This window comes from Pyrus communis, chromosome 16 (genome assembly GCF_963583255.1).
Source record: "Pyrus communis chromosome 16, drPyrComm1.1, whole genome shotgun sequence".
NCBI classification, from domain to species: Eukaryota; Viridiplantae; Streptophyta; class Magnoliopsida; order Rosales; family Rosaceae; genus Pyrus; species Pyrus communis.
The window spans coordinates 15,808,508-15,821,584 of record NC_084818.1 but is presented as its reverse complement, the minus strand read 5'-3'; the positions used below and the strand labels follow the sequence as shown (position 1 = coordinate 15,821,584).

The following is a 13,077-nucleotide window of genomic DNA, read 5'->3' as shown; positions in this document are numbered from 1 at the left end:
CCCCCGAGAGGGGGGGGAGAGGAGGGTGGGCTAATGAGGATCCAAAAATTGTTTTGATTCATTTTTAGTGGGTAATGGTTTTTTTTTTTTTTTTAATTTTTATTTTAAGTTTTGATGATATGATGATTGTTTAGCTTAAATTTGACAATGGTTTGGTCAATTTTGGATTGCAAAATTGTTTCTTTGCTAAATTCGCCATTGATGTGTGTAGAGCTTTCATTAATATTGAACTAGAGAGAAAAGGAAGAAGTTGAAATTCTCTCTCTGACTTTTATATATATGAGCGCATGTTATTTCAAATTCCAGATGAAATCTATTGGAGTTGAAATATATTTTGATGAAGTTGAAATGGTTTATATCTTTGGCCTTTTTTCTGGATAAAAAAGAAAAACAGAATCTGCAAATTTTAGAAAGAGAGAGAGAGGTGCAGGGCGACGGAACTCGATTATAGAAAGATAATTTTTAGGATTTTGATTTTTGTGTTTTGGTTTTGAATATTTAGAAATGGTTTTATTAGAGAGATGATTTGATTTTGAATATTTACAATTGGATTTTACTGGAGAGACAAGCTCACAACTATGGTATTTCCACGTTCAGCGTATTGATTCTGGGTTTGAGTTGGACTTTTTGGTTCTGTGCTCAACATTCTACATAAAGAATGTGTGCTAAATGTGAGAGAGAGAAAAGGTTGGTATAAAAAATATCAAATTCCAAAAATATTTTAGTCTACTTGCTAGTTCGGCACTGCACCAAACGCTTCATTATTCTTATACTGCTTAGTCCATGTTAAGCTAGTCCAACTTAGTCCCTATAGCTAGTTGAGTCTGTGATAGTCCGATGCAACAAATGCACCCTAATATTTTCTATCACCACTAACCTTATCTTTACTTTGTCATCTTTCTCTAAATGAAATATTTTTTTTTAGGTAAAAGTTAACTTTGAATGAACGTAAAGTGTTAAGGAGTGATCTTTACAAGGTTGCTTCGGTCACCTAATGAAGATAGTCGGCAGAGAAATAAGGGATAAGGAAACAAACACAAGGCATAAGTAGTTCACCTTAAGTTGGGCTACATCCACGAAGGTAGAGAAGTTTTCGTTTATGTAAGAGTTTATATGATACTAAGGTTTAAACATAATCATGATTAATAAGATCTAAATATCGATTAAGGAATCTTAGGTTTGAAGAAACTTAATTATGGAAGAGTGGTCTCCTTTTAAAATTGAGAAGAGTCCTCTATTGTCATTTGCGGTTGATGTCGTGTCGCTTTGTGATTGGTTTCCTAATTAGAAAGAAACTCATGTGCTTTGACAGAGATGCATCAACCCAAACTCTTTAGTAAGTCTTCGAACGTATACAATTAATCGATATCTAGTAGTTTCGGGTTGGTGAACTATGGTACAATCAATAATTTCAAAACAAATGTGTACTTTAACAAATCATTGAGATGGTGAAACAAATATTTTGTTTAAGAAATATGTACATGTACGATATGTTGTTTTCATTTGATTTATTTAATAACCACAAATAAAAAGAACATGTAAAAAGTTAAAAATGAAACGTGAAAATCACCTCGCTTACTTAACAGTGTAATAAGTGTAGACATAGGTATAAGAAATCTTTAGGGAAAGTTTATTTGAACCCATACAACCTCTCTACACCTAACTTAAATTTTAAATATAAATTGTCTTTTGTAACCTATTACATAATTATTATCAGGTACAACATGATATTAACCATAAAACTACAATTTATCAATAAATTCACATCTAATAATCAAATTCTACCCTCATACAATTTTTATCCTCCATTCATTTTGACGAAAACCCTAAAGCCTCGTTTGGCAACTCGAACTATACTGACTATTTTCATCAGATATGATAAATAGTCATCGGATAGTACTAACTAAATTAGTCGGACATTTGGTGTAGTATCGGATTAATAATCGTATTATTTATACGGTATTGAATATGAATTCAATGTAATTATCTAAAAACCCAAATACTTTTCAAATCCTAAACTTCAAAATAAAAAGCAAATTAAAAAGCCCCAAATTAAGCAAATCTAATTTCAAACAAAATAAAAAAATTGCCCAGATGAAAATTTTCCTAATTTCCAAGTTCTATCATCATTCTCAACCAAGATTCCAAAATAAACCCATATCACCTTTAACTCTACTGAGGGTGTGGCACTAACTTGACCAATAATCTTAGCCAAAATATTGTTACTGCACAGTTTTTCCAACACCAAATCTAAATTATTCTGGCTTACCTCAATAACCATACCAAGTTCTTCAGCAAAAAGCGTTTGGAATAGGCTTTTCCCATGTGAAGTCAAGTCCAAAGTAATGCCACAATTCCCAGAAAATGCCTTTTCAAGGGCACATACCAGTAACCCACCATCACTAACATAATGACCAGCAGAGATCAATTCGTCAGAAAGAATGTCCAGCAAAATTATCCAATTCAAATTTGATGGGGAGAACCCAATTCAAATTCTCAGCTATGATTTCAAAATAAACCCAGTACAGATTAGAAAAACCCAATTCGAATTCGATTGTTGTAAATGAGAATGAAACTCTCTTTGTACGGTGCTTGGCGCGACAAGGAGAGCAACGATGAAGAGAGTAGCGACGACGAGAGAAAGCGACGGGCAGATCGACGTCGGCGAGAGGAGGCGACAAGAAGAACGACGACGGCTATAGGAGATGATGACGGCGAGAGGGACGACGACGTAAGGAGGTGTCATAGAGAATGAAGTGCGAGAGAGAGGAAAGGGAACCAGACTAATAATCCACTTCTTTTGGAAGGGTTTATTAAGAAGGTGTATACCCGACTAAACAAGCAAACTGATTAAATTAATCTGGTGACTATTTATACGAGAGGACACCAAATGGTCGGGTCCGTACTAGTGGTCATGTCTGATCCCTCATATGATCTGCCAAACAAGGCCTAAGAGCTCTGATAGAGAAAGTCAAGCTTTAGTTGAGCGATGGGTGATGCTTTTGAAGTTTTGAATCCTCGAACAAAGTTAGTTATATATATATATTTTTTTTTTTTTTTGTAAATTTGATACAGTTGCTTGTAACATTCTAATTTTCTCCAAATAAATTTAAAATTATATATGTTGTTACAGTTTTCGACGAAACCAAATTTATTCAGCTAGAATGGTAATTATTTGAAAAGTACATTCATATTGACGAAGAACAGATGCCCAATGATAAAATGCTTCTGAAAATGCTGCATATCTTTCTGTTAGAAGGGAATTTTTTTTTTATCCTTCACCTTTGCAAGAACAACATTCACTTAGTCATGTCATTATGCACCTCTAGCTGGTATTCTACAAGTGAAGTTCCTACTTCCCTTGGCTCCTTTACTATTGGAGATAGAGTTTCAGAGGTTTCAACAGAACCAAACATCTTGTTACTAGTACAGGTTGAACCATCATTTTCAAATAATGGTGGCTCCCCGCTTTAAAGTTGTTGAACTCTACGGCATTTGGTCTTGAGGATCTACTGCACTGAGACAAATAATCCAAAAGGTTATTTTGATTGATAATATCACTTGGTACATGAGAAATCCTTCCCACGAACGTTACTGCATAAAAAAATATTTCAGCCCACTAAGTTTAAAAGTTAAATAAATTTACCCCACTTTTTATTTTGTATGGGTGTAAATATCAATTATTTATTGAATTGAGTTAATCTGTGAGGGTAGATTGGGTAATAAATTTGGATTTAAAGAGATATTGATCTTTGGTAAAAATAATATAGGTGTAGAGAGTAAGCTGAGTGTAGAGATAAGTTATATCAGTTCGAATAAAAATTTCCAAATCCTTATCTGCATCCTTGAGCGGATTGAAAATCTTTGTAATGGAGGCGGTATCAGCTAAACAGATTTCACCAAAAGTGATGTAAAAAGACTTGATTTTATTTTTCATGAATTAAATTGAATTGAATTTATTTTATTATTCAAGAAAAAATGATGTAAAAAGACTTGATTACCACTCAACTAAAAGATAAATAATTGGTTCTAAAACAGTTTTCATCTATTATACAGTACTTTTAAAATAATTTTTATCAATGATTGGTTCTTAACTATTAAGAGCATCTTAAATTGTAAGCGCAAACAAAATGACAAAATGGTACCACGATAGTAGCTGACGTGATATGTTGCCTATATAATTGCCTCGTATTTATCACTCAAATAAACTAGGCAAAATTGTACTTTAATATTTTCTATCACAAATAACCTTTTTTTTTTTTTTTTTTTAGTACATCGATATTTTTACACTAAGGGTAGGGGGAGTTCGGTTAAGCCACACAATGAGCAACCTAATTTGGTATCGAATTTGCCATCCACGAGATTTGAACCTAAGATCTCTCACTTCCAAGTGAAGAGGAATAGCACCATACCACAGTACTGAAATATTTTTCACTAACCTTTTATCTTTACTTTGTCATCTTTCTCTAAATGAAATATATTTTTTTAGATAAAAGTTAACTTCGAATCAATGTAAAGTGTCAATGAGTTGATCTTTGAAAGGTTGCTTCGGAAACCTAGTGCAGATAGTCGGTAGAGAAATAAGGGATAAGGAAATAAACACAAGGCATAAGCAGTTCACCTTAAGTTGGGCTACATTCACGAAGGTAGAGAAGTTTTCATTTATGTAAGAGTTTACATGATACTGAGGTTTAAGCATAATCATCATTAATAATATCTAAATATCGATTAAGGAATCTTAGATTTGAAGAAACTTAATTATGGAAGAGTGATCTCCTTTTAAAATTGAGAAGAGTCCTCTATTGTCATTTGCGGTTGATGTGAGACTCTAGTATTGACATGTGTCACCTTGTGATTGGTCTCCTAATTGGAAAGAAACTCATGTGCTTCGACAGAGTGCCTCAACACAAACTCTTTAGTAAGTCTTCAAATGTATACAATTGATCAGTGTCTAGTAGTTTCGGGTTGGTGAAATATGGTACAAACAATAGTTTCAAAACAAATATGTACTTTAACAAATCATTGAGATGTTTAGGGCAAACAAATATTTTGTTTAAGAAATATGTACATGTACAATATGTTGTTTTGTTTATTTAATGACCACAAATAAAAAGGACATGTAAAAGTTAAAAATGAAACGTGAAAATCACCTAGCTTACTTAATAGTGTAATAAGTGTAATTTTATAGACATTGGTATAAGAAATCTTTACGAAAAGTTTATTTGAATCCATATAACATACACCGAACTTAAATTGTAAATGTAAATTGTCTTTTGTAGCCTATTGCATAATTATCATTAAAGATGAAATTAACCATAAAACTACAATTTATCAATAAATCCACACTCAATAATCAAAGTCTACCCTCATACAATCTTTATCCTCCGTTCATTTTGACTAAAACCCTAAGAGTTGTCATAGAGAAAAACAAGCTTTAGTGGGACGTTGAAGTTTTGAATCCTAAAACTAAGTTATATATTTTTTTTGTTTTGTAAATTTGGTACAGTTGCTTGTAACATTCTAATTTTCTATATATGATGAAACAGTTTTTGACAAAACCAAATTTAGTTAGCTAGAATGGTAATTATTTAAAAAGTACATGCATGTCTGACGAAGAATGGATGCCCAATGATAAAATGCTTCTGAAAGTGCTGCATATATTTCTGGGAAAATTTTGTTTTATCCTTCACCTTTGCAAGAGCAACATTCACTTAGTCATGTCATCATGCACCTCTAGCTGGTATTCTAAGAGTGAAGCTCATACTTCCCTGGCTCCTTTACTATTGGAGATAGAGTTTCAGAGGTTTCATCAGAACCAAACATCTTGTTACTAGTACAGGTTGAACCATTATTTTCAAATAAAGGTGGCTCCCCACTTTAAAATTGTTGAACTCTACAACATTTGGTCCTGAGGATCTACTGCGCTGAGACAAATAATCCAAAAGGCTATTTTGATTGATAATATCGCTCGATGCATGGGAAATCATTCCCATCTACGTTACTGCATAAGAAAATATTTCGGCCACTAAATTTAAAAGTTTAATGAATTTACGTGAGTTTTTATTTTGAATGGGTGTAAATATAAGTTGCATATTGAATTGGGTTAATTTGTGAGGGTAGATTGGGTAATGAATTTGAGTTTAAAGAGATATAGATAGTTTGGTTAAAAATAATATAGGTGTAGGAAGTAAATTGAGTATAGGAATAAATTATATGAGCTCGAATAAAATTTTTCAAATCCTTATCTGCATCCTTGAGCGGACCGGCAATCTCTATAACGACCACGGTAACAGAAAAACTTTCTAGTTGCTGTTGTTGTGTTTTGCTTTTTGGGCCGCAACTGTTGATTGGTCCTTTTTGTAGTTTGTTTGTTTGGCCCTTTTTGTTTGTTTATAAGTTAGGTTTGGGCCATGGGTTATGTATTTGTATGTATTGCTTTTTGGTGTGTAATAAAAAGCTTGCTTACCCAAAAAAAAAAAAAATTAAAAAAAAAAAAAGAAAAAAGAAAAAAGGGATAAGAAATCCTTATCTGCATCCCAAAACCCCATAAGCACGGAAGTGGTGGAAAGACAGAAACGGAAAAAGGATGTTGGGCGCAATCTCCATAGCTCCACCTTCAACGGTTACATTTCCCTCAAAGCTGCTGTCGCCAGTCTCCAAGTCCTCCTTCAATGGCATGCGAGTCCAACGCCTTTGCCCAAACATCGGCGTTCGTCTTCCGACGGAGTCATCTCGGAGGCCGTGCTCGCCGTCGTCTTCGGTTGTGATGATGGCCAAGAGAGAGGAAGAAATGAAGGAAATCAGGACCAAAACCACCGAAGAAATCAACGAGGAGGTGGTCGACCTCAAAGGAGAGCTCTTCATGCTTCGCCTCCAGAAATCGGCTCGCAACGAGTTCACTTCCAGCGAGTTCCGTCGAATGCGCAAAAGGGTAATTATCTTTTTCATTTTCTTCGAAATTATTTGTCATAAATTGAATGAAATTATGAAACGTGGGCTTTAGTTTCCTTAATTTCTGCGAAAATTATTATGCTTGTTCAGAGAGAAAATGATGGGGAAGGAAGTTAGAACTTTCCGATTAGATGAAATTGGATTTCCAAATTCCATTTCACAGTGAGTAAAGTAAGCATCCCCATTATTTAGAAAAGGGTAAATTGAGATCTAGTTCCGACTTGACTACGGTACATGCATTTACTTAGTACGTTCACCTTCGAATGAGTCCCTTCATTTCATCCATCGGGGGCGTGCGTCAGTGAAACCCCTGTTGTTATATGCAACCAAAAGAGAGAATATCATATATGAACATGTGTAACGGTTCCATCAAGAAACAAACTGCATTCCATCAAGAAGCAAACTGCATTCCCACACCATTTTTCAACTCATCAATGCACTGCCATCTGAGTAGAGATTGCTTGTTTATTAGAATTCCGTTACTTGTTTGCTATCCTTGTGTGCAAATGTGAGTTTTTGGGGTTGTTGCTCTACTTATGTGAAGTCGCTTTTCAATCGTAGATTGCTCGCCTGCTTACTGTTAAACGGGAAAGAGAAATTGAGGAGGGAATTGGTAAGAGGCTATCAAGAAAGTTCGATCGACAATGGAAGAAAAGCATTGTTGTTAGACCGCCTCCGTCGTTGAAGAAGTTGCAAGAGGAAGAAGCAGCTGCAGAAGCTGCTGAGAAGGCTGCATCTGCATGAGCCATATGCAGTATTCGGCAAGTACCATGTTCTAGTCTACCCTTGAAAATTAGAAATGTCGAATTTTGTTGGTTTAAATCATTGTTCAAATTCTGTTTCAGGCAATTTGTTTGTTTATAACATGATCTGTTGTAGTATAACATGATCAAATCCGGTCGACGTCAAAATTTGTAAACTTCTTTTTAACGATTTAAATGTTGAATTGCATGCGTCTGGTTTTCCCATCAAGATTAATACACCGGCTTACGGAGTATTGCTACAATTTCTATGAAGCTCTGTTTAGTCATATAAGAACGCTTTCCTCGAACTCGAAAGCAAGCTGATCCGGCTGATCGAAATCAAATCAGATAACGTAAATGTGCGAATTAATCTGTTGTGGGTACGATTAGGTTGTACTTTTTTTACTTAATGTTAACTTCACACAAAGTTATGTTGATTATTGCAACTGTTAGAGTTCACAATGGAAAATTCAGACATGTTTCTGCAGAAGGCATGGCATGGCATGGCATGGAGTCCAAAGTGCTGGGTTCATCCATTGATATGGTTGGAGGTTAGCAAATTACAATTGCATATGTAGCTTAAAGAGTTGTTATTGGCACTCCAAAGTCAATCGTCCTACACCTCGCCCTAACGCAGTAAATGAGCTAGATTAGTGTAACTGACTATTTTGAAGTGAAATTATATAGTGTGGTAGCCAAATTATATATATTTTTTTTCTTCATACAAATTAGATTGACAATATTTTTTTTCTTCGCAAATCAATCTAACGGGAGAATGCAATTGGGATATTAATAGATTTATAACTCTATGGATTTTGATGGAGTTTAATTAATTTGTAAAAATTCATGTAAATTTGATTCAGTTCTTTCAAAGTCTCAAATGAGAGATGATATTTGTGAATGCTTAAAATATATTACGAAATCTCTCAAATTTCCTTGAATTCCTCAATTTTTAAAAATTCTGTCAAATTAATTCCTAATGGAACAAACTTAGAATTTTATAAACTTTTTTAAAATACTAATTAAATAAACTCGGATTTTTAAGAATTAATAAACTATCTCAGGAAGGTGTATTCAATTGGTTTGAGATATTTTAATGGATTTATAAATCCATAGATTATTATGGAGTTTAATTGATTTGAGATTCCATGTACAACTTTGACTCAATTCCTTCAAAATCTCATGGGTGAGAGATGTGAAATTTGTGGATGCTTAAAATACACTACGAAGTCTCTCTAATTCTCTCGAATTCGTCAACTTTTTAAAATTTTTTAAAATCAATTTCTAATTCAATACATCTGGAATGTTTTAAACTTCTTTACAATTCTAATTGAATACACCCAGAATTCTAACGATTTAATAAACTATCCTAAAATGCTGATTAAATATACTTTGAGTTTAAGAATCACTTAAAATCCTAATCAAATCCCCTTAAATTTATTAAAAGAATTAAAATTGCTCAAATCCCAATTGAATATACCACTTAGAATCCTGATTGAATACAATTTGAATTTAGAGAAACATATAAAATCTAGTCAATTTGGATTTGAGAGGATTTTAATGGATTTTGATAGATTTATATGGATTTCTGTTGTAAATTTTTATGAATTTGTGTGTACTTCATTTGGATTTCTTAGGATTTCTCGCCATCACCATTGCTAAAACTATATAAACATGATACTCGATCATTTTTCTTTGTTCAATTAGATGGGTGAAGTTGTAGTTAGATAGTCCTTTGTTCAATTAGATGGGGTGAAGTAGCCTGTTCCCTTGATTTTTCTACCTTCCAGCCAACAGTATTCAGCTTATTATGAACCTGCAATTGAGTACTTAGCTACTTCCAGAACCCTTCCGCGACTCATACAAGTTGTCAAGAGCTCTACAAAGGAGAAGGTCATCCGTATATAAGCTAACACGTGCCAAGGAAGGGCTTCCGTGCAGAGTAAATGTGTGAAAAACTCTGCAACATTCTGTAGCTTTTCGTTTCTAGTCGTTGGATGGTGAATACTGTTGGACAAAGCTCTTATCAAAATTATCCTGATGGATTTGTTGAATGCCCCTCCTCCTCGTCAGCAACATATGTTTCCCACAAAACCATCACATCAAATTCAAAATTTAATTGGCTTTGCCAGCCAGCTGACCCGCATAATTTATTTGCAACAAGAGACTGCTAGGATTAGCTTATTACGAGATTTAGCCAATTTTATCATTTTTTTAATACAGGTAATATCGTTTGTTAAAAAAAAAAAAAAACAAAAATTCGTACTTTTGCTACAACCTAATTTCAAAATCTTTTAATATCCTCTTTTAAAATTCGAATTGACTACAACGTGATTTTAAAGTTTTTGAATATTCTTTTAAATTTTAAATTTTTGGACAAATACTAAGGAGATTCTATTAAAAGAATTTTTGGACAAATTCTTTTTGGACACAATTCTCATATTAACGTAATAAAACGTTGTGTCAAAAAAATAAATGAAGGAGAGCCTGAAAAGTCCCAGTTTGAATAGATCTCCTTCGCATTTGTATAAATTTTGCCAAGGGAATTCATTTTCTTCCTGTTTTACCCCTACTAAGTTTGCATTATTACGTTTTTGTACAGACAAAAAGGCCCCCACACTCATCTCTTTCCTCCCGATTTCTTCCTGCCTTGCCGTCATCTTGTTTTACCTCTGTTAACTTGGTGTGACTTCTCCTCACCAAGCAGCCACTCTGCTCCAGATCTTTCAAATTGAAGTTCCTCTCCTTCAACCTTTGCATGTTGGATTTCACATCAACAACATCTCCCTATAACCTTGGAGTTTGGTTTGGATTCAAGTTTTCCGATGGTAATTGGATGACTCCTCCGACGCACGCCATCTAGGTTAGTCTGAAACGATTCATACCTTATTGACCTATTGCATGTCAAAATCGGCTTCAAAATTGTGATTTAATATAATTGGGCTTTTGAAAAAAATTTCATGATTTTGTCTAATCCAATTTAACAGTTAGAAATTTTGTATGGGGACTGCAATTTCATTTGCTCCAAAAAAAAATAGATTCTTTTTATTTTGAATTTAGAAAATTATATTCGAATTTGTTTTACATCTGATTCAGTTGGATTCCTTGTGTTATAGTGTTTGCTGGTCTGAGTTGTATATAAAGAAAAAGAGTGATTTTTTTTTTTTTTTGTAACGTAAAGAGTTCATCAGGATCATAGACACGAGTCTACTATTATCAAGTAAGATGCCGAGTCCTCTTGCATTCATATAATTACATTTGGGAGATGCTTTTCTGGGTTTTTGTTGATTTTGTTTGCTTATCTGGTATATACAAGAAGAGTGACACTGCCACCAACATTATCAATTTATACATGAAAAACGTAACACTTGGGCCAATCTAACCATTTACCTTGAGCACATCACATCAGCAAAATAATAAAACATATGACAACGGGGTTTTTTTCAAGTCAATTTTTTGTTGGCATGTTGTTGTTCATGGTAAGTGTTGATTGATAAATGTGATTGCTTTTGGCATTTTTTGACAAAGAAGAAGAAGAATAGTTTGTATGCTATAACATTATGAGTCTGAGAATTGAGACATGTGAATTGTATGGAGGTAAGCAACAATTATGTGATCATTTTGTCGCTAAAAAGATTGGGTGACTTTTTGATATATTGTTCATTACGAAACAAGGAAGAATAGGAAGAAAATGATATGATCTTTAACTATTTGACTTTGTTACAAGCAATATTGTTTGGTGAAATAGTTGTGTTAAGATATTGGAGAAAATTAAAAATATTTAAAATTAATTTTGAGGTGTTTCTCATTCTCCAGGTGAAATGAAGATATCAATTCTCAAGATGAATGGTGCCACAACGTGGCATATGAAGCAAGGCTTTAGTTAATTTGGCTAAACCCAAATACCGAATTCCCTTGTTTTTCTCTCAAATTCTTCACATTTTCGCTTTCTCAAATCAACCCCATTGTTGCCATCAATGAAAATGAAGAAGTAGCTATGTCATCAAACCCTAACCCTAACCTCCTAGCTGATCCATCCCTCCAAAAGAAGCACCAATCAATGCTTGACCGCCTCTCCAACCGCCACCAAACTCGTTTAGACAACTCACTCACCCGCCGATCCGCCGAGTTCGACTCATCCTCTTCCCCTTTATTCGAGTCCACATCAACATTCCTCTCTTGCTTTTCCAACTCCAAGAGCTTCATTGAGTCCTAATGCGCCCAATGCCAGCTCTTTGATCGGATTGAAGTCAAATCCCACCTCGACCAAATCTCCTCCTCCATCTCTGATCTCGAGAAGCTCGTTGGTGAGAACTCGTATTTCTTACCCTCCTATGAAGTTCGGTCCTCGCTCAAGATGACGTCGGATTTGCGGCATAGTCTCGAGGTTTTGAGCATTGAGTTGTTACCCAAAAAGAAATTCTCTTTCAGAAACAAACCCACCAGAAAAAACCCAATCGCCGAACCCAAAGAGGAGGAGAAAGAGTAGGAACCTGAGAAGAAATCAGGTTTCCGGGTTCTAGATTCCCCGGGTTTCTGGAACAAGAAAGGAGAGATTTTGGTGCATAATTTTAAGGGATTGGAAGTGGGAGAGTTTTCGATTTCGGACCTTGATTCCTGTGAGGTGAGGCTCATGGGCTCCTTGAGAGCACTTTTTGTTCATATATTAAGGAGTTACAGGGTTTATACTGGCCCTGTGACGGGTTCAGTTTTGGTTGATGGTGTTGAAAGGTGTGTTTTTGTGATGGCCTCACATAAAATTCAGATTCACAATGCCAAAACGAGTGATTTTTATCTGAGGGTGATGAGCCGGCCAATAATTGAGGATAGTTGTGGGGTGAGGTTTGCGCCGTACTGTTTTCTCTATAAAGGAATTGAGGAAGAGCTTAGGGAGGCCAGTCTTGACGAAGAGACAGAGAGTTGGAGCAACGTGGATGATTTCCTGTGGTTGCGGGCAGTTTAGTCGCCCAATTGGTCTATTTTGCCAGAGAATGAGAGACTTGGTTTGGTTGATATTTCAAAGTCCAAGGAGAGTTAGTATGTTATCCATTTTGTTTGTCACTAGGTTGTGCTTGGAGTACAAAGGTAACATTTTTTGTTGTATTTGGTGTTAATTTGGATATGGATCACGAAAATGTTGAGTCTATTGGTTTCTCTCGTATTCTGATCACTGATTAGTGTCTTGTTACTTAAGCCTATAGTTATATGAATTTACATTCATAGTTAGTTTCCAGTTTATCTGCCAAAATGATTATGATGTTGCAATGTGAAATTGTGGGAACTTGGAACTAGCTCATGTTGGATGAGATTGGTTCTGGAAAGGGTAGTGGAAAAGATATGGCAATCTCATTGCTCATACCCAATCAAGAAGTCAATATACCTT

At 34.7% G+C, this 13,077-nt stretch overlaps 1 protein-coding gene and 1 pseudogene across 1 annotated transcript; both read left to right on the top strand.

Moving 5' to 3' along the window:
• The first annotated feature begins 6,506 nt into the window (after positions 1-6,506).
• LOC137720609 (large ribosomal subunit protein uL29c) lies at positions 6,507-7,904 on the top strand. Its single transcript, XM_068459698.1, has 2 exons — positions 6,507-6,931; positions 7,513-7,904. The coding sequence occupies exons 1-2, from the start codon at positions 6,587-6,589 to the stop codon at positions 7,693-7,695; spliced, it is 528 nt and encodes a 175-aa protein (XP_068315799.1). The 5' UTR covers positions 6,507-6,586; the 3' UTR covers positions 7,696-7,904.
• Positions 7,905-11,428: 3,524 nt separating this feature from the next.
• Positions 11,429-12,732, top strand: LOC137719881 (tubulin-folding cofactor C-like; annotated as a pseudogene).
• The last annotated feature ends 345 nt before the right edge of the window (positions 12,733-13,077 follow it).